The sequence below is a fragment of the Podarcis melisellensis genome (assembly GCF_964234715.1).
Source record: "Podarcis melisellensis genome assembly, chromosome: 7".
Lineage (NCBI taxonomy): Eukaryota > Metazoa > Chordata > Lepidosauria > Squamata > Lacertidae > Podarcis > Podarcis melisellensis.
This window is the reverse complement of record NC_138539.1, coordinates 20,712,641-20,739,567: the sequence shown is the minus strand read 5'-3', so window position 1 is coordinate 20,739,567 and position 26,927 is coordinate 20,712,641. Positions and strand designations below refer to the sequence as shown.

The window sequence follows — 26,927 nt, the reverse complement described above, 5'->3', positions numbered from 1 at the left end:
TTACCCAGTCTTTGCCATGTGGTTCCAGGGTGGGTTCCAGAAATCTATTAACTACAATATTAAAAACAATTACTGAATGTGATGTGTATTGTATCTGTATAAATAGGTGTAAAATATTGGACAGTTGGCTATAATTTGGTGTATTTGGTAATATGGTCAGTAGTATTTCAAGCACTTTCAGAAAGTCTTGTTGTGGAAGTTGACATAGCTTCCAGTGAACCATATACCCTTCTGTGTCATGGTCAGAATCACAATATAGTAGTAACTTGCTTAAGTATTTGTATTGTTTCAGAAGCTTGTAGTATTCAGACTAAATAAGGTGCAGAACATATACCACTCTTAATTAATTGGCAGGGAGTTTAAAACATTGATTTAAAACAATGTTTAGCAGTAGTAATTTAGACCCTCACAGTTTCATTACTGCCAGTTCTACTGCTTCTTACTGCATGTTCCATCCTAGAGTGATAACAGATTACAGAAGAGATTGAAAACCTTTCATCCAACACTGTTACAATTTTCTACTTTAAAATGTTAAATGTAGCTGTTGCATAATACTTTGGAGTTCATTTCCCTTATTCACTTTCCTCTTACTGACAAAGTATTGCCTCTTCTCCCTGTCCCCACCCATTTCCATGCACTAGTAGCATATATGTTTGTTTGAATTTCTATCTTTATGGTATTTCCAAGGCAGGTAGTTAAACCTACAGTCCTAAACCCACTCACCTGGGAATGTCACACTGCATTCAATAATATTTATTTCTGAGGAGATGTGGTTTGTATCCAAAGTAGCACTATGTACTACTTTAAATATGTCTCTAGGAGGAGGTGGGGGGAATGAGGGTTAGTGTTTTATTTTTGTTATGTATTTTGTGTTTTTACCTTGTATTTTTATGCTGTGAACCACCCTGAGATCTTCAGATGAAGGGTGATATGCCAATTTAATAAATAAGGTTAAGAACAGTTTCAGGTTAAGTACGGACCTCCGGAATGAATTAAGTACTTGACCCGAGGTACCACTGTACAGTTCTCTGCATGGTTAAGGCTAGTAAGTGATCTTGAAAATAACATGAGTAGGAAGCTCCTTAGGAACCATATCCAGGAGAACCAAGATACGGTTAGTTATTGGTTGGCATCTGTCTGTCTCAAGAGACAATGGAAGAGTGTGCCTTCGGAGGTGAAATCAAACCATTGGGGAGTTACAGCGCCTACTGTGGCTGTAGAGACTGATATGTGTGTGAGAGATGCCTTGTTGCAGCTAGGGCAGATGGAGGCCTCTGATTGTGCTGTTGCAGTTGTACCATGGCGTTTCTTCTTTCTGCACTCCTCCCAGTGCTCATTCCTCCTTTGGTCACTGCTGTGGATACACAACTTGACTGGTTGTCTCCAGATGCTGTGGTCGTCTCCAAAGGATTCCCACATGGCGGGGTTGATGTTGCCAGCCTTCATGTCACATTCACAGACATTCTTGTAACACAGAGTTGGTCTGCCAATGGGCCTGGTGCCTGAGGCAGCTCCATAGAGCATCTCCTTGAAAATCCTGCCATCTTCCATTCTGGGAATTGGTGATAAACCTGTGCCACGCTAAGCTTACAAGGGAAAGCTTGCTCATGTGAACTGGGTCTGCAAAGCCGCTGCATGATCAAGAAAACCACATTCTGCCTGTTGGATTTGGACAAGAATATTTTATTGGACAGGTTGTAAAGACTGGTAGGCTTTCGAATTGAAGCTAAATAGAACTTGAATACTGTATTTCAACACTAGTTACCTTTTCTTAACAGGTTGAATCAAGAGATTCTTTGAATACTGTTGCCCTAAAGTTTGATACGACACCTAATGAACTGGTCCAGTTAAACAAGCTATTTTCCAGAGCAGTCGTTCCTGGACAGGTACTTCCTTTTATATAGCATATGGGAGACTGAGCAACTGAGGCAAATATATTAAACTATTTTTAGGGGAAATCTGATCGCGGGCTGTCTAAGACAGGTCCTGACTCTGCTCTAATTGTGCCATGGAGGAAATCTGAAAAAAATGGTTGAGAATGGTTTTCCCCTAACTTGCCACAAAACCTCAGATCAAATACCAATCCCTTGTTGGTCTGGATCTGGATTGAAGTTGTAACTCCAGGTCCATTTCTATGTTTTAAGTGGAAAGAAGACTTAGTACTAAACAATGACAAAGCCTTCAGCTTGCTTGCTTTCCCATTGCTGCCTCCTGCGCGGCTGGGAGAAGGGCATTGCTAGCATTTAGTTTTGCTTCCAAAGAATCCAGGCTTTTCATTACATACAATTAGAGATCATGATTTAAACCAAACAAATTAGCCACTTCAAGTCATGGGTTATGAAACTGGCTTATTTAACTAGCCAGCATTTGTTTTAAACTATGATCTCTGGTTCTTGTATAACAACAAGTCAGGATTATGGCAGGCATTAGAGAGAGGACATTCAACTGCATGCACCACAACTAAAAATGCAACTCCACACCATCACTCAGCTACCATCACTCTCCTTACATCTACCACATCATTTCACCCACTCAGCTCTCAACTGACCAATAATCATGTGCAGAAGTCTTTTAATAAGGCATCTGGTTGGCCACTATGAGAACTGGATGCTGGACTAGATGGGCTATTGGCCTGATCCTGCAGGCTCTGACGTTCTTAAGGGTCGTGGCTCAGTAGTATAGCCCCATGTCTGAAACCCTGGAGAGCTGCTGCCAGTAGTGTAGGCACTACTGAGCTAAATGACTCATTTGTCTGATGCAGGCATATATTCACATGTGATGTGGAGGAGTGAGATCAGAGGAACACAAAATACAAAAAAGAACACTGAGAATTCAAAGTAGTTACAGTGACAGTTCATAATTGTCTATTCATGTATTGAAGCATCTCTTACACAAAGCCTCTGCATGAAATGTATTTCCATCTTAATTTACTTACGTTTCAGTCCTGGTGATTACATCTCAATGGGAAGCATTTTTCTTATTTTTACAGATTTTATATGTTCCTGATCCAGAATATATTTCCAGTGTGGAAAGTTCTCCTTCGCTTAGTCCTATAAGTCCTTTATCACCTACATCTTCAGAAGCAGAGGCTGAGAAGACAGCTGTAAGTGTAAGTACGTTGCTGGAATAAAGGAAAAATAACTTTTTTTAAAAGTTTAAGAACATTCCTGAAGGGATAATGTTTGAAACTGCACTGATCTGATTGGTGCCAAGGTGTCTTGAAATCAAAAACTGTGTTGGCAAAGATCTTGAGTAGATTGTTTGAAAGAGTTATAAGGATTTGATTTCGGACCTGGGGTGGCTAATATTTTTGGGGGGTCCAAGGGCCACATTCATCTTTGGCCAACTCTCTGGAGGCCACATGCTAGCTCTGAGTGAGGCTAAAAATAGGTGTAGCCATCCCAGACACTCACATGTGCACATAACTGATCAGCTGAGGAAGGGGCATTATTACCAGCTTGGTGTCTCCTTTTGTGGGGGGGGGGTAAGTGGGACTTTTTGCTGTATGTGCTAAATTTGGTGGGAGTTAGGGGTGGGGGCTAGAAAAAAATTGTTTAAGGAAGGGGCTGTAAATTCCTTCAATATACTTTATAGATTTTTATGCTAATATAGGGATTTTCTATCTATCTTTTACCCAGAGAGTTTGTACAGTACCCATGGCTCTAGAATATTATATTGTATATTTTTTATTTATAAATTTGCTGCGACTATCCAAGCTAAAAATTCAAAAAACTGAAAGCTGTGATATCTAGGATTTGGAAAAGAATGTACAGTGTTACTTTTAGTCATTATAAAATAGTACTGTTTTTTCCCTTTGTAGGATTCAGATGGGGTGCATGGAAAAGAAGCCACACCCACACCAGTTTACACATGTGTTCGGCCTGCAAGAGTTGTATCATCCACATCAGAGGAGGAAGAAGCTTTTACAGAAAAATTTCTCAAAATTAATTGCAAATACATAACCAACAGCAAGGTACAGAAGGTTCTAGCGTCATGCTTCAGCTGTTTATTTGAGGGTCTTCCATTTTTTGAGATTTACTGGCAATTAATTCACACCAATTAAAATGTACCTTAACTTAAAATTATCAAATCTATACTTTTGAAAATTATAGATTTTCACTTTCATATTCATACATTTATATGCCACTTTTGGGCCACCCAAAGCGGCTTGCAACAAGAAAAGATTTACATAATTACAAACACAACAAAAGTAGTCCTAAACAATAAATAAAACACACCAAAAAGTACACAACCAAACTGAGCAATTTTCACATAAATAATAAGGTCTAAAAATAAAGATCCAAAAAATTTAATGTCAATAGCAGTAGCAAAACCCCATAAACAATACCTCAGCCTTTTGACATAATAGTATTAGGTTTTGGTAAAATAGAAGGAAGTTGCAGATTTGAAATCAACAGAGACTGCACATGAGAGGATCGCATACAGATTGTGTGTTCCATTATTTCCTAGAAATAATTACATTTTTGTGTGCATGTTTCCACAGTAGTTCTGTATTTGTGTAATTCTCTGTTTGAATTATTTCATTTCTTATACCAATGGCTAGAAGTAGCAGCAAATTTCTCAAGCCACAAGTTTTATGTATTGCTTTCTGAGGCAAATTAGTGCAGTCGACTCACAACTTACATGCGTTTAACTTACGCGGTTGCAACTTTACATGCATGACAGGCAGCCAGTTGAAATTTCACAAATTAAACACACAGAATGCAGAGAGCTTAACAGATCTTTTGCTGCTGGGTTTTCCCTGTGCGGAAAGTACTTTTAAGCTTCTCCACCTTGCATACTAGGTGAACAAGACTGCGAGCTTAAAAGTTCTCTGCTTCCCTTGGAGGGTAAGACCTGTTCTGCATGCTGGCTCAGGAAGATAAGAGTGCTTGTGCAGGGGCAGTTCCAATGAGTTGTTTTCACTATATGCAATTTCAGCTTTATGTGCTATCCCTGGAACATGACCCCTATACAGCTAACTGTATAGACTTGCCCCATTGTCTTTCAGATCTAGCAGTAGTAGCAATTATATCACAGAAGAACACTGAGGAAAATGTGAGAGCCATTAATGCAGCTTAGGCTTCGGAAAACTGATAGACAACGCTGAAAGCAGAATTACGCCTGCTTCTAAAAAATAAAATATGTGGGAGGCTTGGTAGTGCCAAAATACTGTGCAGGAAAAACTGTCAAAACATTTATATCTTTCTTAAAGGCAGTGCATTCGGTATGGCATGTGAAATAACTTTCTCAGTACTTTCTCAGTAAAAATAATAAAGTGGTTTTCTAGAAGTGTGTGTCTGCTATTTTCAGCTCAAATCTTTCTTATTGTGTGTTTATATTTGATTTGATTCCTTCTCTTTCTGTCCCAAGACAGGTGAACTTAAAAGTCCACGAATTTATTTTTAGACTTTAGTTCATCCACAAACCTACATTGGTTTAATCTTGTATATTGATGAACCCCTGCCGCCTTAAAAATTGGCCAAAGGCTTCCATTTGCTCTGAGCTTCGTTACTATACCATCTTAACTTTTGTTTGGCTCTTTTATTTCATTAGTAACCTTAGATTTTCAAAACTCATAATACATTCTTCATATTCCTTGTTCAGCTAGGCTCCCACTGTATACCTCTTATAGATTTCCTACCTTTTGCAAAAGCTGTTTCCACATTCTAAAATTATAACATAGTGCTTGGTAATAAAAATAACTTGTGGCTATGAATAGGTTTCTCTTGGTCCCTTATGCCGCTAGCGCTTTTCGCCAAAACCTCTCTCCTTCCAAAAATAATAGATCATATGCACTTCCGGTTATATAAATCATTAGATATCTTTAAGAAATGACATGCCTTACATAAAACCATTATTTAATAAGCAGAAAATGTAGTGAATTTCACAATCTATTTTAAATGCAGATATTGCATGATTTGATTTCATTTATGCTCCTGCTTACATTAATTATATAATTGCTGCAACTTATTTGAGCTAGATTCTGATGCTTTTTTGCCATATGTTGAAACTTTCATAAACTTTAGGTGCATACCAAGGAATGGAGCTCCAAGACACATTCAATTAAATCAATGGACTGAATCCAGTTTTACCCTTGCTGTTGGTGATCCAACAGAAGCCTACTGACAGAAGGGAGCCATGAGACAGTTTTGCCCCCTCCTTTGCCAGATAATTAAACACACCACTTTCTTCGTTGTTTTGGAGAAGTACCATATTTTTCGCTCTATAAGACGAGCCAGACCACAAGACGCACCTAGTGTTTGGAGGAGGAAAACAAGGAAAAAAATATTCTGAATCTCAGAAGCCAGAACAGCAAGAGGGATTGCTGCACAGTGAAAGCAGCAATCCCTCTTGCTGTTCTGGGCTCTGGGATAGCCGTGCAGCCTGCATGCGCTCCATAAGACGCACACACATTTCCCCTTTTAAGGAGGGAATAAGTGAGTCTTATAGAGCAAAAAATACGGTAGATCTTTGATGGGTTGTAGTGAGAAAGGGGAACCAGTGAAAATTGCCTCCTCTTCCATTATCAGAGAAAGGGCATAACTGGGCCCAATCTAATATGTTTCTGATTGATTGATTGATTAATTGATTGATTAGGTTCTTTTTTTAAAAAAATGCCTCTATTTACAGTGGTACCTCAGTTTAAGAACAGCCTGGCTGACGAACTATTCGGTATACCAACTCCGCAAAACCGGAAGTAGTTAGCAAACTTTACCTCGGTCTATGAATGGAATTCAAATGGTGGAAGGACACTGGTGGTGGGAGGCCTCATTAGGGAAAGTGCGTTTCGGTTTAAGAATGGCTTTGGTTTAAGAACAGACTTCCGGAACGGATTAAGTTTGTAAACCGAGGTACCCCTGTAGTAGGTTTCCCAGAGAAGGCTGCTTCTTTTAGCATGCATCTGTGTTGCTTTATTTATGCAAAGAAACCAGAGGCAAATTAATGGTGTTTCCCCACCACCTCTTAGCTTTGGAACTAAATTCTTCAAGCAAAGGTGATACTAGCTCAGTCCCATTCATATTCATGAAATGCTTTCATAAAGTTAATTTTTCAATTCTCTAATCTAGGTGGAAGAGAGTCTCTTCGCAATTGCTAGCACGCTAGGAGAAAAGTCTTACAAGTTAACAGACCTAAGTTTGTTCGTTTTCTAAAACAGTGATGGCTAAATATTGATTCAGGCATCTTTTTTTACTAGGGAAAAATGTTTTCCTCGTGGATTGGTTTACAATCCTTCAATGGCTTACAGGAGTGTTGAGCATTAGGTAGCTTCTAGTATAAATGTTCAGTATTCAGTGCTGTTACTTGTAGAAATGCCTTGAAAACGTTTGGCTAATCTTAGGTCATCAAACATTTCCCCGCCCCCTTTCTTCTTATTTTAGGGAACAGTCAACGGTGTGCTGCTAGTGACGCCAAATAATATAATGTTTGATCCACATAAAATGGATCCATTGGTTCAAGAGAATGGTTGTGAAGACTATGGCATCATGTGTCCAATGGAAGAAGTGATGTCAGCTGCTATGTATAAAGATATTGTAGATGGCAAAGTAAAGGATTCACTACCCATGTAAGATAAATTAGATTTTCTCTCTCTCTGTGTGTGTATGTGTATAAATATATTTTTATAGTTCCAAGGTTTGCTTTTAAACTGCGTGGTAGTGGTTTCTATGTCATCATACAAATTCTTTTATTCAAGACTTAAGGCAACAAAAAGTACATGACAGGCTCTAGCTTTTGTTTATGTGATGTATGTTCTCTTTCAGCACAGCTTTTTCCCTCTTTGCATCAATGATGAGTGTGGGAAAAGCCAGTATCTTAATACTGACTAGCTTAATTTTTCTTAAATTCAAAGGCAATAAAATTCAACGTTTAGGAAGAGGTAATCAGTATAAATTATACACAGTGGTTCATATTGTTCACCTTTTGTTACGTTTGTCTAATAATAAGATGACTTTTACAGAGAAAAAGAGCTGATCTCTCCCCCCCCCCCCGCCCTTCCTTCAAGACAGTGTTCCTTTTTGTTGTTTTTAGCTTAGTTGTGAAGATAATGTTCCTGGCTTTGTTTGCTTCCCCCCACTGAACAAAAGAATTAGTTTCAGCTCAATTCAAGCCGAGTTGAAAACATGTTTTACTTCATGGCTTTTTGAAACATACCCTAGAAAAGTTTTCCATGTCACTTGATTATCAGATTGAATACAATCCTAGCAAATTCTGAAAGTAGCACATCTCTGTCTAATAATGTTGTAGGTAAGCTGAAAACGTGCAGGGAATATTAGATGTGTGTGCTTTTTTATTTAATAGAAAATTAAAGGCAAGTTATTCTCTTGGGATTTAAATATGTTATTAGTAGAAATATTTTCTATGCTTTTGGTGTCTTAGGAACCTGAAGAACAGAGTTTAGACAACGGTTCTCAAGTTAAGATGGTGTAAGATTTTGCTAAGTACCGGTATTTGCTCTGTGCCACTTGCCACTTTCATAGCCTTTGAAATAAGTCTTAATTAGGTTCTATGTTTATGTACTTTTAAAAAGTGAGGGAGATAAAAGTGTGTTGCCCCATCTTATGTCTTCCGTCTCACATTTGCTTTTAAGAGTAGAAATACCTGTGATATCCCAACCAGGTTTTTTCTGCTATTGCTGAAGCATAATCCCTTCTCTCTTTAGTATTTTACAATTATTTATCTTTATATTTCCACCAACTTCCACTAATCAGTTATACACTTTTAACTAGCATTGGTTGCAGTTGAATGCTTTTTTCCTGCAAAATATTTAAGAAGATTAATCTTTTTCAGTTAAACGTGAAAAAAATGCTCTGCCCCTGATTCTCCCCTCTTCCCACCACCATGTGGGAATACTGTGTGTGGCACCACATCAGGCATGACATCTAAGTCATACTCATAACTGAAAGTAAACAGATTAAGGGTCTATTGATTTCAAAGAGTATACTTGAAGTATAACTACTATTGGATACCACCCCAAGGTTTTTCACATAGTTCTGGTTTTCAGTGCTGGCATAAAATCTTTCTCAGTTCATCTTGGAATTGTGATTAAAACAGATGTTATGTGATTCCCTACTCTGGTAGGATACCTAAGGTCACTTTGTTCTATTATGCCGTGAGTTTGTTTCATGATCTGATCCGAAGACTCCATGCTTTATCACTTAATATTGGGAAAGACGTTTAATTCAGCAGATAAGGATGTTCTACCAATATGATTATTAGGTTGCTTTTATAGGATATTTTGAGTTCTGCCAACTGATTTAGTGGCAGAACAGACTCAGTAACGGAAATAATTTTTTTTTTATAAAAGTGATTAGAGATACTCTGATCTAAATGATTAGAGATACTCAGAAAAATAAATACTTATCACCACACTGGAACTTCCCCCAATCATATTATGGGAAGCAAACAGATAAATTTGCTCTCATAGTGAAACCTGTTGCACTGTTTCAGGGGAAACCCCTAGCTCTTCTCTTGGGCTTTAAGCTTAGTGGAGGGAGGAGGATTCTGTTCAATAGGAAAATGAGTCTGTATCTCTCTTCAGGTCATTTCTCAGGAGGAAGGGCAGGGTATGGCTTTGGTTTTGTGTTTGCAAAGTGCCCAAAGCCTTTCAGACACAGGCAAGCCCATGTGCCTTCTTTTGGATGTTGCTCTTTGAAGTGGTGAGGGATAAAGAGTGCTGCAGTCTTTCTTAGTAAAGGTTTTTAATGTGTTTTCTGAGCTTTGTTGAATAATTTTATTTACTTTCAATAGTAAAAAATGGTTTGGCATTAAGAAATACTTTAATAGTAAAAGGTTTCTGCCTGTATAAAGCTGAAAAGAAGAAAGAGAAACAGTTTTGCATCTTCTTATCTTCAGTATCACATCAGCATTGTTATTTTTCATTTGAACACTTGTATTCAGTTTTATAATATACTGTTTAACAAGATGTCAGTCCGTTTTGTATTTGCAATTGGAATATAACGTGTTTATCACTGTAGTATAGAATATCTCTTTCCAATCATCAACTGCTTGCCTCATTTTAAAATACTGGATTCATGGTACTTTGTACAAAAAATGGTTTGTTTAAACCAGGGATGTCCAACTCCCAAGAGACTGCGATCTACTCACAGGGGAAAAAATGGCAGTGATCTACCCTAGTTCCGTTTTTGGGGGGTTCTGGCCAGAACCTCCCAGGGATCGACCAGTCAATCCTGATCAACCTATTGGACATCCTTGGTTTAAACCATTTATTGTGCAAAATTCAGAACTGGAGAAGATGGAATTGCATCTATTCCAGCCTCTCAAATGTTTATAACCATCAAATAAACAGGAGGGATAGCTCAGTAGGTAGAGCATTAATCTCAGGGTTGTGCTTAAATATAAGGCATATCTGGTCCATCCATCCATCTGCCATAAAGCAAGAAGGTACATTGTGGAATTGAGTTTGATGGAGAGTCATATGCAATAAGCCTCCCAACTTACACAATTAAAATGTGGCTAGTAAAAACATAGGTGTTGTCTAGCTTATTAGATTATAACATAAAGCTCCCCCCTTTTTCCCCTTTTCTTTTAGTGATGTGGATCAATTGTCTGTAAAAGATCTCTACCATTTCAGGAAAATCGCAAGAAGCAATACTGATGAAATGGACTCAAGGATGCGAGATACAGGGAATGATAGTGCCAGCACTGCTCCGAGGAGCACAGAGGAGTCTCTTTCGGAAGATGTGTTCACTGAATCAGAACTCTCTCCGATAAGGGAGGAGCTTGTTTCTTCGGATGAACTTCGGCAAGACAAATCTTCTGGAGCCTCATCAGAATCTGTCCAAACAGTAAATCAGACTGCCACAGAACATGTAACAGCTATTTCAGACTCTGCCAGTGTACTTGGTAATGTAAACTCCAGTCTAGAACATCCTTTGAATGATGGCAGCAAGTCTGTTAGCGATACTGTGGGGTCAGAATCGGCAGACACAACACTAAAAGAAGTACAAGACACTGTAGACGGAACTACTGCTGATGCTCAAGAGACACCACATGGCACAGATCAGGAAAATGTACCAGAAGGTGAGGAGTGTTTGCATTCTGAAGAAAATGATTCTAAAAGGGATGCTACAAATAAGGGGCAACTTGTGAAAGAGCCAACTCAAGATTCTGAGACAGATATTGATATGCTGCGGAAACTTTGGAAGAGCCATACTATGCAACAAACTAAACAACAAAGGGATAACATGCACCAAGATGCACATAAGGAAATGAAGCACAAAGTAGCAATAGCTGATGGAACAATAGAAGGTAAGTAAGTAAATATTAGAGTGATATATATATATATATATATATATATATATATATATATATATATAGTTAGCAGTGGTGTGCCTGGAAAATATAGCCCATTCCTATACCAGCTTAGTCCACTGACAGATGAAGAGAAGTAGTTGTCATAGCTGGAAGAATTACTTATGCCTACATTAAAGATGATTAAATATAAATTTGCGTCATAAGTTTGTCTGTATTATTAAAAAAAATTAAATGAACACAAAGTAGTTTTTTTAGCATCTTGTTATTTGAGGTATCCTTATCACACATCATTGAATAGCTCCCGTTGTTAGTGATAAAACGTGTCTTGGAAGTATTTACCACGTTTGCATTCAGAACACGGTTTGTAGATTATGAGCAACAGGTATGCCAGTTAAGTAAACATTTAGCATTTTTCTCATGTAACATTCTTTGCATGAAACACTTGGGGATCCTTTAATGGAAAGATGGAAGAGAAATGCTTTTAATACATTAATTTTCTGAGAACAACAAGTAGCTTTATTTAACATGGATTTTCCCACAGACATCTGGTTGGCCATTGTGAGAACAGGATGCTGGGCTAGATGGGCCATGGCCTGATCCTGCAGGCTCTGCTTATATTCTTATGATCCCTGACCCATGGTCATGCTGACTGGGGATAATGAGAATTGGAGTCCAACAACATGTAGAGGCCACAAAGTTCCCCACTGCTAATAGAAGACACTGTTATGTGGCTTAACATTTATAACCCTTTTGTTTCAGATGCAACAGTCACTTACTTGTTTTTGCCTAGCCATACTAGACAATAAAAATCATAAATAAAAAAGCCATACTAGAATAAAAGGCCATGCTAGACAATAAAAGGCCATACTAGAATAAAAGTCTCAACCTAAGTAGATAAAGTCAACTATTTATGATGGTAAACTTCTATAGTGTAAAAACCATACCCACAACAATAATGAAAGCAGCAAAAAGGTAATTCATTGGCCTAGCCAAAATATGTATTTACATACAAAGCTGTTGGACAACTGTATCTCCAATGGAAAGGAATGCCATGAGAGAGAAGATGTTGCCCTGTGTCATCATACTACTGTGGCTTTTGATGGAATTACAGCCAGGCCATCTCCTGCAGCCCTGGCTTAAGGCCTGATCTGGTAGTGAGAAAGATGCTCTTTCAGGTACTTGGATTCCAATCTATATTGGGCTTATACACCAAAGTCAGTTTTCAAAGGTTAGTTTTGGAAGAATGAAAGAGTGCACAGAGATAAAGTAATGAGGACAGTTCAGATAGAGAAGGAAAGCATTTAAAGGAGTTTCAATAGATGAAATGGGGAATCCTGTGAAAAGGGAGGGGGGGGAGTATTTAAAAAGACAGACAGCAGATTTCAGGATACAGTACAAAGTGTTTGTAAGAAAAGAACACTGAGAAACTCAAGACACAATAAGAGATTAACCAGGATTTTAGTTGCACAGATGAGGAGAAAATGACTCTTTCTTGGGTGAGTTCAAGCTGTGAGAAAAGAGAGCAACTGGAAAGGGTATACATATTTTTTGTCTGAATGCAATTACCACAGGAACTGGAAGGGCACATTTAGGGGGAGAGGGGTTATCCAACATGCAGTTGCATAAAAGCAGAGCTGGCTCCCTCAGCCAATAAAGCGAGATGAGCACCGCAACCCTAGAGTTGGTCACGACTGGACCTAATGGTCAGGGGTCCCTTTACCTTTTAGAGAGATTTATAAGTTGTTGGCATCAGTCTGACTCAAGATACAATGGAGTGTGCCTCCGGGGGTGAAGTCAAACCACTGAAGAATCACAGCACCTACTTGTGGCTTCACAGACCAGTAACTCATAACTGCTGCCTCCCATGTTGCTTTTGCTGCATTAGTAAACTGCCTGATCAAACTTGCCAAGAAAGACCTGACATTTAATATCGTCTTTAATGAAAGGTTCTCTAACGAAGGAGAAGAGAAGACATCGATTACACAAGTTCTTATGTCTCAGAGTTGGCAAGCCAATGAGAAAAACATTTGTATCACAGGCAAGTGCATCCATGCAACAGTATGCACAGAGAGATAAGAAACATGAGTACTGGTTTGCTGTGCCGCAAGAAAGGTAAGATGGGAACGCTTTTCTGTAAATATAGCCATCATAAAGGAGTGCCTTGACACTTTTCAGCTTAACAATTGCTGCTTTCTTTCAGTATACCAAACTATTTTTCTACCAGACTCCGAAAGTCTTCAGCTCATAGGAGCCAACTTGTAGGGGCTGAGGTCCATTTGACCCCTCCAATAAAATATTTGAAGGGACCACCCCCCAAAAAGTTAGTGGGCATTACCATTAAAATGATGTGTGCGCACCACATCTTGTGACTGATTATGCGAGGCAGGGTTTACCTGGGCTTCCCCAATATTATTGATGCCTGAGAAAGACACACATTCTTAATTTATGGACTTCACTGTCGCAAGTTGTGCTGATGGCTTAAAATTTGTTTAGGCAAATTCATGGATAAGGTTTTCAGTGGCTACTAGTCAGTATGTCTGTAAACAATTGGAAGATGGCTCTTGATACTACTAGTTTTATTTAGGGATGAGTGACGAAAGAATGAAGTACAATACAATAGTTTTCCAGAAAAATTAGTAGTCCCTTTTATGCTTCTGAGTGATTGCATTCTAAATTTTCATTGGAATACATTATTAAAAATTGTAATGAACATTCACTCAAGTTCGTTCTTTTCAAAGAGAATAGTGTATAAGCAACAGTGGAAAGGTATTTGGAAGAAATTTGAAAGATGTATAAGTTTGAAAGTTCAGTAACTACTTTTCTCTTTTGCTCTCTGAAAGGACTGAGCATCTGTATGCCTTTTTTGTTCAGTGGAGTCCAGAAATATATACAGATACAGAGGAGATCAGTAGAGAGCCTGGGTTTATGGTGATAAAAAAATTTGAGTCTGAAGCCAGTGAAGATTCAATTAATGAAGCATCTGCTAAGGAGTGGGAGGTAAGTGATTTTAAAGATTTCTTAATGACTGGAAGACCTAGCTTTTGTTTGGAAGATTTCAACTTTCTATATGAAGAATGTCCATGGGGGAAATATAAATTAGATGTTTTTTAATGCAATTTCTATTTTTGAGCCAAACTACTGTTACATGCAGGTGTGTATATAACATGTAGTCTGACTCTGTTTAAATTGGAAAAGCCAATTTGCAATCGGAGAAGGGAAAGTGTAAAACATTTTCCTTATCAGACTTTCATTCCCAGCAGCTTTTCTTCTCCATGAATTGCAAGCTTGTTGAGAAGGAATTGAGCCCACCCCACACTATTTTACTTATCTCAATCAGTTCCCACTCCTCACCCTGCTTCTTTTCCCAGTTTGAAAAGTTCTGTCAGATTACCATTACATTTGTTCATTGCTAAAGAAACCGATGAGCTTTTGGCTCAAACAGTTGCTACCTTGCAAAAGATATATGCAGTTTTGTACTGTTTTGCGAAAGGAAAAATAGACCTGCATGTTAATTTGTACATGTAATAAACCAAATGTTCGTGTTGCCCGGGCTTAGTTTCTAGTATAATGTATGTATGTATTTATGTACATACCCTTAACATGTTATTTTAGTTGTGTGCTGGTGTCCTAAACACACGCACTTATGTACTCCATAATATTATGTGACTCAGTGTACGCTTGTTGTGCTCATGAAGACTTGCTTGGTTCATCTTTTGTAGATGTTGTAGATGTTCCAGTTGCTGGTCTTGATTCTAAACGTTACAGTGTGTTACTCCTGGATTTGAATCAGAATCTGCTGTATTTTTTTTATTAGTTACGAAATCAAGACAGGAAAATATGAGTGAATTTTAATATGACATCTGTGCAGAAACAGATTACATATAAAATTAAGCATCTCTGGGATGGAAAACAATGAATTCTGCTTTATTGACTGTTTGTTTAATGTACATTTGTTTTTCAGTATTTTGATATTGCCATTTTATGAATCTAAAATAGACTTAAAATAAAATTTCCATATAATAGGTATATTGTTATATACTTTTTGTTATGGGAATTCAGTGATTACTGAGAGCGTTTCATGAATATTCTAGCAAAAGTCAGTTTGCAAATGTTAATGCTTTTAGTCCATGCACTTTCTTTTCTGAGAGATCAGAATCTCATATTAGCAGTCTTTGAAGATTCATTTTAAAAGGAAGGAGCATAAAAAGCAGAGGGAGTTATGGTTTGGACATTGAAATAATGAAAACTGAGTTGCTCTCTTGGAACGCAAGTGACCATTGTTATATCCATTTTTAGTATACTCTGCTGTCCTTACAGGAGCTTTCAGGACAAAGATTCCTGAAGTCAACCATTTCATGGCTTTCTTGCCAGCAGTAGGTTATTGCTACTGGAAGAGTATGCCTGTCTTTGATTTAGTCTGTGTAGTGAAACAGCAATATTAATTCCCTAGTGCGTGTGTGGGCAGTCTGTAAGTTACCTACTCAGATATTGCTGGTGTATAGCTGTGGATTGTTGAGAGAAAAAGATGCAGAAAAGCCTAGTGATGATCCTTTGCGTATCTGGTGTTAAAGGTAGAAACAGTTGAACAGTATTGTTGATGATAGACATTTTAATGCCTCTGTTACTCTTTAAGTGTTTTATGGGGTTTGGAGGTTTTGTGGGGGGTTTTCTGGTCTGGGTTTTTTTTTTATTAAACTTATTCTAGAAAAAAAAGGCTGCTTTGAGCTATGATGTCAGCAACATACAGTTCTGGGCTAAATGATTTTGATGTACAGAACATTGGTTTTCTGGTCCCCAACTTTACCATTTACTGCTCAGTATATCAAGTCCGTAGTTTATCTTGTAAATTCACCAAATTTACACTTCAGCACTTTCCAGATGGAAAAAGGGAAGAAGGACTTTAGTGATATATAACATTGATCAAAGCAGCATTTTACCCCTATAGAAAGGTACCATATTACATCTTTACCATCTCCGGCTGCATTCCCACGCACACTCACTGGAGTAAGACTCTCTAAACACATACATAGGTTTGTACTGTCAAGTCTTTTTTAAAAAATAGGAATTCAACTGGAGTGCTTATTGCCGTTTGCAAGAGTGTGGTTTGTTAGTTTCACAGTTAGGTTTGTGTGTGATATACATACAGTAACGCAAACTTTTTTTAAAAAAAAAATATCAATTTTGTGTAAGACAATTAACAAATGTGCACGCATTGCCTATTTCAACACAAAATTACTAATACATGATGCTGGTGGGTGTGGTAAATAGTAAAAAGGTGAATGACTGTAAGCTTGTTGGAACTGTCTTTCCAATGCAAATACCTGTTCAGATTGTTTTCTGTTTAACATCAGATGCGATATATTTTTCTACATGGGAGGAACCACTAACTTATGGACTGCCCCTCCTGCCAGCACAATACAGCTTCTCTCTTTTTAAAATTATATTTATTAAATTTTCCATTTTAACAATCCAATCAAACCACATCATATATTCCAAATTATACATATTATTCAATAATCAAACAATTCAAATATTATACCAAATTATAAGAAAAATTCGGGGGGACTTCACCGTGCTCCAAGGTTGGTATACAACAATACAACTTATCTCAATACAACCCTTGAGAGAAGGTCACCTGCATTACAATTTCTAGCGCAGGCCCTCCAGTTCCAGTAACACCTGCACACTAACATAAAAAAAAAAAAACCTGCAAAAGGTATTGCTAAGCTGCAGTAGAATAAATCTTCTTGACCTGTGTCCAGTTCTATTGGAAGCTGTTTTGAAGTAACCACATCCTGTATTGATACAAATAGCAGGTGTAATGCTTATTGAAGAATCCAAATGGTCCCAATACTTTACATCTGTATTTAACAATCTACACAGTGAACTTAAAGGAAATGAAACCACTAAAAATAAAATTAATAAACTCCAGGAGTGGCCAAGGGTAGAGGAAGAGGAAATTAGAGAGATAGTTAAAAATTTCAAATCGGGGAAATCTCCTGGGCCAGACGGTCTACCAATAGAATTATTTAAGACCTATATAGATTGGTGGGCAGAACCCTTAGCTCAACTGTTTACTCTCATAGATAAATATGGGATCATACCTGAGATATGGTTAAGATCAATAATTATTCCAATCTTTAAAAATGGCGACCCAAAAGAACCAAGGAATTATAGACCGATAAGCCTATTATCAGTGATAGGGAAAATCTACGCCAAGCACCTCTTATCTAAACTCCTTACCTGGATGAAAAATCTAAATTTACCAGGGAAAGAACAAATAGGTTTCTCCAAAGGTTGCTCTACACTAGACCACTGTCTTATACTTATGCACTTGGTTGAAAAATACAGACTCCAAAGGCAATCTAAGATATATGCTGCTTTTGTAGATTTTCGTGGTGCATTCGACTCAATTGACCGCCCAAAGTTGTGGAGGAAACTCGCAGAATTAAAAATTGATCAGCGCTTATTGATTCTAATGCAAAATCTACACTCTTCCAATACCTGTCAAGTCAAACTTAACACCAAAGGTCACCTTTCATCAGACATCCCTAACTCGAAAGGGGTAAAACAAGGGTGTATCCTTGCCCCCTTTCTATTTAATTTATTTTTATCAGACTTGCCAGATTACCTTCAAAAAATAGAATCACATGCCCCTAAACTTAATCAGAAACCAGTTCCTCTCTTATTATACGCAGACGATGCTGTCCTACTATCATTAACGAGCTTGGGTCTGAAACGTCTTATATCTTCACTGATCCTTTACTGCGAATGCAACAAACTCTCTATAAATTATGAGAAGACAAAAATTTTGGTCTTCTCGAATGGTTGGAAATTAGAGAAATGGAAAATAAGAGGGCAAGAAATCCAACAAGTGAAAATCTATAGGTATCTGGGAATCTTATTCCAGAGCAATTTAGGGTGGGCAACCCATCGCACAAACGCCATAAAACAGGCAAAGTGCACCTCATCAGCAGTTGCCCGTTTTTACTATCAGAAAGGTAATCAATTTATTCCTGCGGCCAATCAGATATTTCAAACAAAAGTGCAATCCCAGATATTCTATGGAATCCTGCTATGGGTCCAAGCATATAACAGTGATTTAAAAAAGATTCACTCCAGCTTTCTGAGACGTATTCTTGGACTCCCAGCTATGATCAAATATGAAACAATGTGTGCAGAAATAGGCATACACACAATGGAATATTGGGCATGGTCCACCTCAATAAAGTACTGGTTACGCTGCCATTTTCGCTGCCCTCCATCAAGTCTGCTCGCTGATTTGCTCAATGACTCCTATAAATCAAGATGGTATCAGCACCTCGAAAAAAAGATTGAATCTTTAGGCATCGAGCTGGAGCCCCTGTACAATTCTAATGAGCAATACATTTTCCATAATATCCTAACTAGACTAAAGGATGTCGAGAGACAAAATATTATGGCAGCTGTAAACAAAATTTGCTCCCCCATATTCTATGATTTAAATATCTTAGATAGCAGAGCCAATTACGTCACTAAATTAATAATCCCAGCCCAACGTAGGGCTTTTATGCTGGCCCGTTTGAATGTTTTTCCCTCAGCATTTGTCAGGGGAAGATATCAAAACATTCCTAGAAACAAGAGATTCTGCAGATGTTCTATGAATGTCCCGGACACTGTAGAGCATATTCTCTTTCATTGCCCATTGTACAGTACGCTCCGTCAACGCGTGCTGTCCCCTCTCTCGGGTGGTCTGGAACCCCAGCAAGGTGAATGTGTGGGACTCTACCTATCCGACGTTGACCAAAGGGTAATGGCGGGGGTAGCCGAGTTTTTGGTAGCAGTCCTCCAAGGAGCAGGTTAACAAAGAAAACCATTGACTCTATATGTATATATATGTATATATGTATGTAGCCAACTGCTGCCCTTTTATATATATTTCAAGGCCTTTATATGTTATTTTCTCTTTTATGGTTTTATTCGCATAATGCCTAATAAAGGTTTGATAAGTAAGTAAGTAATATTAGGATTTGGATGCTTTCCAATATTTGGACTAATTCCCGTTACTAATAAACCGTGAAACTTTCCCCCACCTTTCTTTAATAAGCCTTGAAATAAGATTCTGCAGTCTCTAAATACTGTTTTTAGTTTGTTCTCTTTACATTCCTCTTCATGGCTCTGAGAATTCAAATGCTCTGCGAGTCTCCCTGCGTGTTATGTCAAAGTTAAAGGTATCAAGGTCAAAATAACTTTTGACAAGAGGCAGGATTTTTTTTTTAAATGTGCATGTGTAGGTTGTAAACCATTCATTGTCATATATCAATTTTGAGGGCAAAATTGACATTTAAAAAGAGTGTAAGCCTTGTAAGATGACATGTTGTCAACTTCATATTATTGCTCTCCCTAGGTGTACTGCTACATATGATTGTGTTTGCGAGAGACAAATCAAATACTTTTTTCATACTGCGCTGATTTAAATATTCCTATAAAGCACCTGGCAGAACTGTCACCTGACAGCAGCCATTATATCAACCTCCCTCAGCAGCCACTTTGCAGTACCTATTATATCAGGCTGTGATTGAGGACAGAAGAGAAGGGATTCAGGTGGTCTCTCCTAGTGCAGTTGAGAGGCCACCAACTTTTGGTTTCTCCTCTTGAGCTTTTTCACTCCAGCTGGTCATTAGAAGAATTTGAAACTACAGTAAAAACTAAATTCTTAGTTTCTTCCTCTCAGTTTGTGTTCCCTTTTTAGTGATTCTTCCTAACAACTTTGCTACCTATCCTGTATCAAGGGAATAGCAAAATACACAAATCATTTCAAGGTGCATTGCACACAGCTGAAATAACTTGGCATCTGTAATCCTGAACTAGCTTTTGTAACAAACTAGAACAAAATAACTTCCCCCAGAGGCCCATATGTTACCATCATTTTGAGATTAGCCATGTTGAAATATGCATCATGATGTTTTTGTAAAAACAACTTAGGTTTTGTAAATAAAGACTACTAACACTAGTGGAACATTAGTATGTGGCTCTCGCCTGTAACCTGATGATAGAAGTTACCTTTACATAAGAAGATAAGAGCCCTGCTGATTCAGATCAAAGGTCCGTCTAGTCCAGCAACCTGTTCTCACACCAGATACCCATGGAAAGCCCAGAACCACAAATAGTGTTCTCATCAACTGGTATTCAAAAGCACTTCGTTTCTGACAGTGGAGATAGAATATAGCCAGCCTTCATGACTTTGTCTAATCTTCTTTTAAAGCCATCCAAACTGCTGCTCAGGGCTCCTTTAGGAAGAAGGCCAATAGATATAGATATGATAAATAAAATAAGTTGTGGGCCATCACTGCATCTTGTGAGAGTGAATTCTTAACTCCCTAGCTCAGGGTTGCCAAACCTTTTGGACTAGTAGGCACATTTCAATTTTCCGAGTGTACTGGGAGTGCCAGTCACCGCCACAGGGAAGATGTGGTATAATACAGGTTGGCTCCCATAGGCAGTGTGGCATAACACAGAAATGGAGAGACAGACACCCCCAACAACTTTATGCTTCACAAGGGAAGTCAGCTATGTCTTGCTTGACCTGGTTATGGGGAACACGCACACAGTGATGCTGTTGCTATCCAATAACAGCCTGTTTGTACCGCATGCACCTTTCAGCTCTTTCTGTCATCCTTCCAATTTTGAATTCATTGTACAGATGATGCTTTCCAGTCAGGATTGTCTGACAGGAAGGTGATCAGGTTTTTCCATCTAATCTTCATCTACAAAGCCAGCAAAATACCTGCCAAGATGGGTGTGTAGAGGTAAAGCCTGTATATTGCAGGACCTCAGGCCAGCTAGGAAAGTCTATAACGCTCTGCCTCTGAGGAACGATTGTGAAATGTAAGGGGGGTGTGGTAGACCAGAGCATAGCACGTCTTGTCTCTTCTCTCCACATGCAGGGAAAGGAGGAGAATATACATATTTTCCACGTAGCAACCAAAGCTAATTTATGTGAGTAGGTTTGTCATTGTACAATTTAAATTATTTCATATGAAATAAAGAAATGTACCAAGGGAATTTGCTGTAGTGCAAAGGTTTGAGTTGTGTGGTGACTTAAATCCTTTGTTCACCTGTCTATATTTTTCACCCTGTCCAGCAATCTGGGGAAACCCCAGCTGCAGATGAAAGGTACTGGGTGGCATCAGACAGTTATTATTATTATTATTATTATTATTATTATTGCCTAACTGTTGTTGTAAGGCCAAAATGTGCTTCATTTCCGTCAACAAAGAACATGATACATTGTTTAAATAGGGTTTTGTATAAAATCTGTGCTGCTCATGTAATAATTTTTTTATTGGTACAAATCTTGCTTGTGCCCGTTCAACTAGACATCTTTATAAACATTATCGGGATGTGGGAAGGTACACTTCCTATGCTGCGTAATTCTTTTTCAAGGCTTGTACAGGCATATTATCACTTTCTTCGTAGAAGTTTAAGCTAGAGTAATGTGTGAAACTGCTACTTTGTGAAACATTTTTGTAGTACTATTATATGTTACCGCATACACAGACTGTATACTGCATATACAATCAGTTTTCATGGGGTATACTGTGTGTGTCTGTGAGACTGAGTTACAGGGTGTGCATAATATACATGTTTGTGTCTGTAATGCTTTAGAAGTAAAGCATTACAGACACAAAAATGTATATTATGCACACCCTGTGCCCTTGGTCTCAGGTGCCCAAGGATCCCCCCTCAAAATATTTCAAAATGTTAATATTGATGGCACTGTTACTTCCATTTACACCTGAGAAACCTGGGGTTCAGGTTATCCCATGAGACACTGCCCAGTTGTCTACCTACATGCATAGAACTCCCTCTTTCCCTTTTGATACTTCTCAACTACACAATTGTATCAGACAGAACAGCTGAGATGGCTGGCTAGCATACTTTCAGCAATGTGTGTTATTTAAAAGCATATTTTTCTGCAAAGATTTAAGTGCAAAATGTCAATCAGATATCTTCCAGAAAAGTTGTGATCACAAAAAAAAGAACAAGTGTAGCTTATTAAAATTAGTTAACTGAAACAAATGGCAGTTTTCATTTTATGTATTTAATTGTGGGTTAACACTGTTCTTGAAGAGATACAGTTCTGTTTTGACATAATTCTTACTAGATTCTAAAATACTGTTCTGTCTCTTTAAACTATTCAGCCTTTTGAGCACTTTAGTGCACTACAACCTCCCTTGAATATAGAAACATTCCTGTTGTTCATTCACCAGGCAAGACACACCCCAGTGGATGCATACTATTCACCGATTAGCTTTCTGTCCTGTCAGTCAGTTGTCTGTGACTAGCAAGTTATTCTGTCTTCTAGCAAGACTCTTCTGTGCCTGGAATTGAAAGCAGGTAGAGAGAATGTTGTGTGGAAATCCTCCTGTAAAGCTAAAATTGCTTTAATTTATTTTTCCAAGGGAAATGATTCGTTTCTGGTATGGCAAGAAAGGAAGAAAGCACCATTCAATGAAAAATAAATATACCCTGGTAATTCCTTTGAGAAATATTTTATTGATGTTTTGGCCGTCATTTTGATGATGATACCATGGCAAACTAGCAGTAGTTCCTGCTTTATTAATTGTAAGATTACCTGCAGAATTTTAAATTTTTGATAATTGTTGCCTTGCAAAGATACTGTAATTCTGAACAGTGCAATATTTACTTAATAGGTGAACTTTGCAACCTGAGCATAATGCTTTAAAGTGTTTTGGTTTAAACATAGGATGTAGCAATTTGTTGTAGGCATTGAGGGAAAATGCCTTTTGGGAAGTTTCTTATAGCAACTTGCTTGTTCTTGTGTATTTTAGCTAAAGATTATTTACAAACCATAGCATTAATCTAAAAATACGCACGTTTTTCCAAATGTTAAATATGAAGTTTAAATAATTGTATCCCAAGACCTTGTATTGAATCTGAAATCCAGTGTGCAGAAGTTAGTTTATTTTTATTTTATCTTTATTTTATATGTTAGTATTTTGAAAATGATTCGTAGGAAGCAATTAGTGCCACTGAAGTTGTTGTTTTTTTTTAATAAAATGGAGGATAGTCACTGTGTCTGGCTTGTCACTGTAGCTCAGTGAGTCCCTTGTGTAACTGCCATAAACAGGAAGCAAGGAACTGCATGTGGAATACTTGAGAGAAGTTCTGTAACCAAGTGCATTATAAAAGCATGGATTTTCTGCTTGTAGTTGCAAGGCTACTTTCTGCAGAACTTACGGTGACTTGTATAAACTAATTCATCTTTCAGGAGGGAGGAGTGTTTCCTCACAGTAAGCAGTTGCTAACTGGAATTGTACTTCATGCCAAATTCTATATTTCTGTGTTTGTCACAGTGGTATTTCATGATAATCTGATTTAAGAATCTGAAATTGGAAAATAGGACCAATTAAGGCAATTGGGGGAGGGGGACACACACCACATTTTTTCTGTGTCTTGGTAATTGCATCAGTTTTGATCCTTTCTCTTTTGTTCATATAGGAAAGGAAATAATCTGACAATTAGGGTTGGGGTCTGGGCATATTTTCAGGCACTGTCATTTGCATTCTATTCTCTTTGTTTAGAAACAGACATAATACATTACAATACATGTAATGTAATTGGAAATGAGGAATGGAAAATAGTGGCTCATCTATGGGGAGAAACTTTGTGTGCAGGTATAGAAATCATACTTAGACATTTTTTCTTGCTTGTACATCTCTTTCTGAGATAAGATGTCTCCATTACCAAACATTTTGACACATAATTAAAGGTAAAGCTCTTTTAAGTTTTACATCAAGTTGAGGCCTGTCATCTCACTCTCACAATGCTCTAAAACCCAGAGTTTGTAAAATGTGAGTAGCGTCCTCAAAGCACTAAATATGTGAGATAGCAGAATAAATAGAAAGTGCTAGGGTGGGTATAAGAATGCTGCCTGGAATCCTTTACATAGCTGAGATGTTTCTCTGGATTTACACAGGATGGTGGTAAAAAACCTAAATTACTGCATTCAATTCTGAATGTATTGTGTCATTTGAGATTATTGCAGTGCAGCACCAGAACAGAATTCTTTCTGTAGGCCGTCTGAAGGTTACCCTCCTTTAATCAAAAATTATTTTATTTAATTCTGAAGTTACTTAAAACAGCATTTTAGGGGTGTTGATTTTAAAATGTGTACCATATTAGCTATTTTGAATCACTTTCCTTCTTTCTGTATTCTTTGTTAACTCTAATTGTTTTAACTGGTTGAGTACATCCTCATTTAACTCCTGGTACTTGAACATGGGTCACCACCCATGTTCTCCGTGGCCTAAGCCACCGAGCCTCTTGGGCTTGCTGATCAGAAGGTTGGCAGTTTGAATCTGCACGATGGGGTGAGCTCCCATTGCTCTGTTCCAGCTTCTGCCAACCGAGCAGTTCGAAAGCATACCAGTGCAAGTAGATAAATAGGTACTGCTGTGGTGGGTAGGTAAACAGCGTTTCCGTGTGCTCTGGCTTCTGTCATGGTGTTCCATTGTGTCAGAAGCAGTTTAGTCATGCTGGCCACATGACCTGGAAAGCTGTCTGTGGACAAATGCTGGCTCACTCAGCCTAGCCTAAAAAGCGAGATGAGTGCCACACCCCATAGTCGCGTTTGACTGGACTCAACCATCCAGGGGTCATATACCTTTACCTTACCTGCTTGAACAAATCTGTAAAATGTTCGCCCTGATTGCATATTGCATGAACTTTCCCAACCTCTTCTGCCCTTACATGCGACCATTTCTAACATGGATTAAATGAAATTTGGTATGCTCTTAATTTCAGTTTGGGGATCCAGACTTCACCTGCCATTGTAACCATTTTCCCCAAAGGGTAGCTGTGTGACATCTTGGATGAGGTTTTGACAACATGGTGAAGAAGGTGAAGTACCCTGGAGAAATCTGAAGGGAGGAGAACTAGATTTTTTCTGTGCCCCCCCCCCTATTCCCTCCTCTTGGCAAGGGGGCTAAATTCTTCCCTCGAAATTTTTCCTATTTTTATGGACCTTCACATATCTACACCTGCAGGCTTGTGTGTATGTGTGCCAGTACCTCACAGTGCACAAGAGACTATTTGCCTTTGTTACTCAGTTCATGTTTGCACTGACTTGGTTTCTCCTACTTCCTCAAGCGTCTCCAGATTTCATTGAATGCAAGGATTGAGCCCCCATCCTCCCTTCTATTCCTAGCAGAGGAGAAGTGCGAAGAGCTTAACCATTGTGAGCTAGCACAGTGGCGCCCACATATATGTCTTGTTACTGAAGGGAGGCATGCTGTATTTATTTGGGATTATGTTGCTTTCTGTGGCAACATTTTGCATTATGCTATGGCCCATGGCTCAGCCATTTTGTGACTGGAACCTGGAAGGGTTAGAGTCCGTTTTATCAGGTGTATTGAGTGTTATCCTGAGTTGGCAGCTATACACAAACATGTTTGTGGAAGAGGGATAAAGATGGAGAGAAAATCGTAATTCAAAAATGGCAGGCAGACAGTTGTGTGAAAGCTTCTTTTTTAGTGTATGTTTTTTAAAGGTCACTACATTGACCTTTCCTAAAGCAATACTATAAGACATCCTGGCATGGGTGGGTTGTAGGGGCATACAAATGTAGACAGCCATTATCTTGATTCAGGCCACAGCTAATAGAATTGAAGTTCCTTATTTATTAATTTATTTCATTTATTAAATTTTTATACCGCCCTTCATCCAAAGATCATAGGGTAGTTCGCAACATAAAAATGTAAAATAAGATCACAAAATAGATAATAGAACAAAAACAGAAGATTATCTCCCCCTCCCACAAACACTTTTAAAAGGGCATAGAACGTTATAGAGAAACTTTTTCCTGGCACCTAAAGATATGTAATGAAGGCACCAGCTGAAGTTTCCGAACCATCTTCAGAGACAGTCTTACAAATAACACATTGCAGTAATCTAACCTAGAGGTTACCAGAGGATAGAGAACAGAAGGGAGGCTATCCCTGTCCACATTGGGGTACAGCTGGGCCACCAGCCCAAGCTGATGGAGGGCACTGCACCACTGAGGCCACCTGAACTTCAAGACAGCAAAGGATCTGTAAGTGACCCCAAGCTGTGTACCAGCTCCCTCAGAAAAGGGTGTAGCCCCATCTAGGGAGAGGCAACCTCCCATCCACCCAGTCTAGCGAACCACCCACAGACAATGCCTCAGCCTTACCTGGATTGATCTTCAGTTTGTTGGTTCTCACGTAGTCCATTAACGAGGCATTACAGTGGTTCAGCATATCCACTGCCACACCTACAGATGTAAAGGCTAAGTAGAGCTGTGTGTCAGCAGAATATTGCTGACACCATACTGTTTGGGGTTTGTGAGAGGGTTTAATCACTGCCTAGGATGTTTGTAGAGAAACTGACAGAATACCATGTGGCCTCACCTGTAGCTCCCTGCTGAAACCATTCCAGTATATCATGAGGAACAGGTGTTAATTAGTTTACCCATGCTTGTGTTATTAACACTGTTTTATGACTTAAGAATATATAAAGACCTAGAACGTAGTCCTATGGTAAGCTTGCAAGCAGGAAATAGGCAATAGACCTTTTCTGTGGTTACCCAGATGCAGGCATTCAGAGCCACGTTGCTGCCTCTGATC

The 26,927-nt window shown here is 38.4% G+C and overlaps 1 protein-coding gene across 9 annotated transcripts in view; it reads left to right on the top strand.

Moving 5' to 3' along the window:
• Window positions 1-26,927, top strand: part of OXR1 (oxidation resistance 1) — a 191,295-nt gene that overhangs the window by 149,241 nt on the left and 15,127 nt on the right. For 6 of the 9 annotated variants that reach the window (XM_081918729.1, XM_081918726.1, XM_081918728.1 and 3 more), the window contains 7 exons: window positions 1,779-1,886; window positions 2,990-3,109; window positions 3,821-3,973; window positions 7,383-7,567; window positions 10,553-11,271; window positions 13,224-13,389; window positions 14,118-14,274. In XM_081918729.1, the coding sequence (XP_081774855.1) occupies window positions 1,779-1,886; window positions 2,990-3,109; window positions 3,821-3,973; window positions 7,383-7,567; window positions 10,553-11,271; window positions 13,224-13,389; window positions 14,118-14,274 (1,608 nt within the window). Of the gene's footprint in view, window positions 1-1,778; window positions 1,887-2,989; window positions 3,110-3,820; window positions 3,974-7,382; window positions 7,568-10,552; window positions 11,272-13,223; window positions 13,390-14,117; window positions 14,275-22,653; window positions 22,792-26,927 lie in introns of those variants that run through there. The other 3 variants (XM_081918727.1, XM_081918732.1, XM_081918733.1) reach the window with 3 other exon arrangements.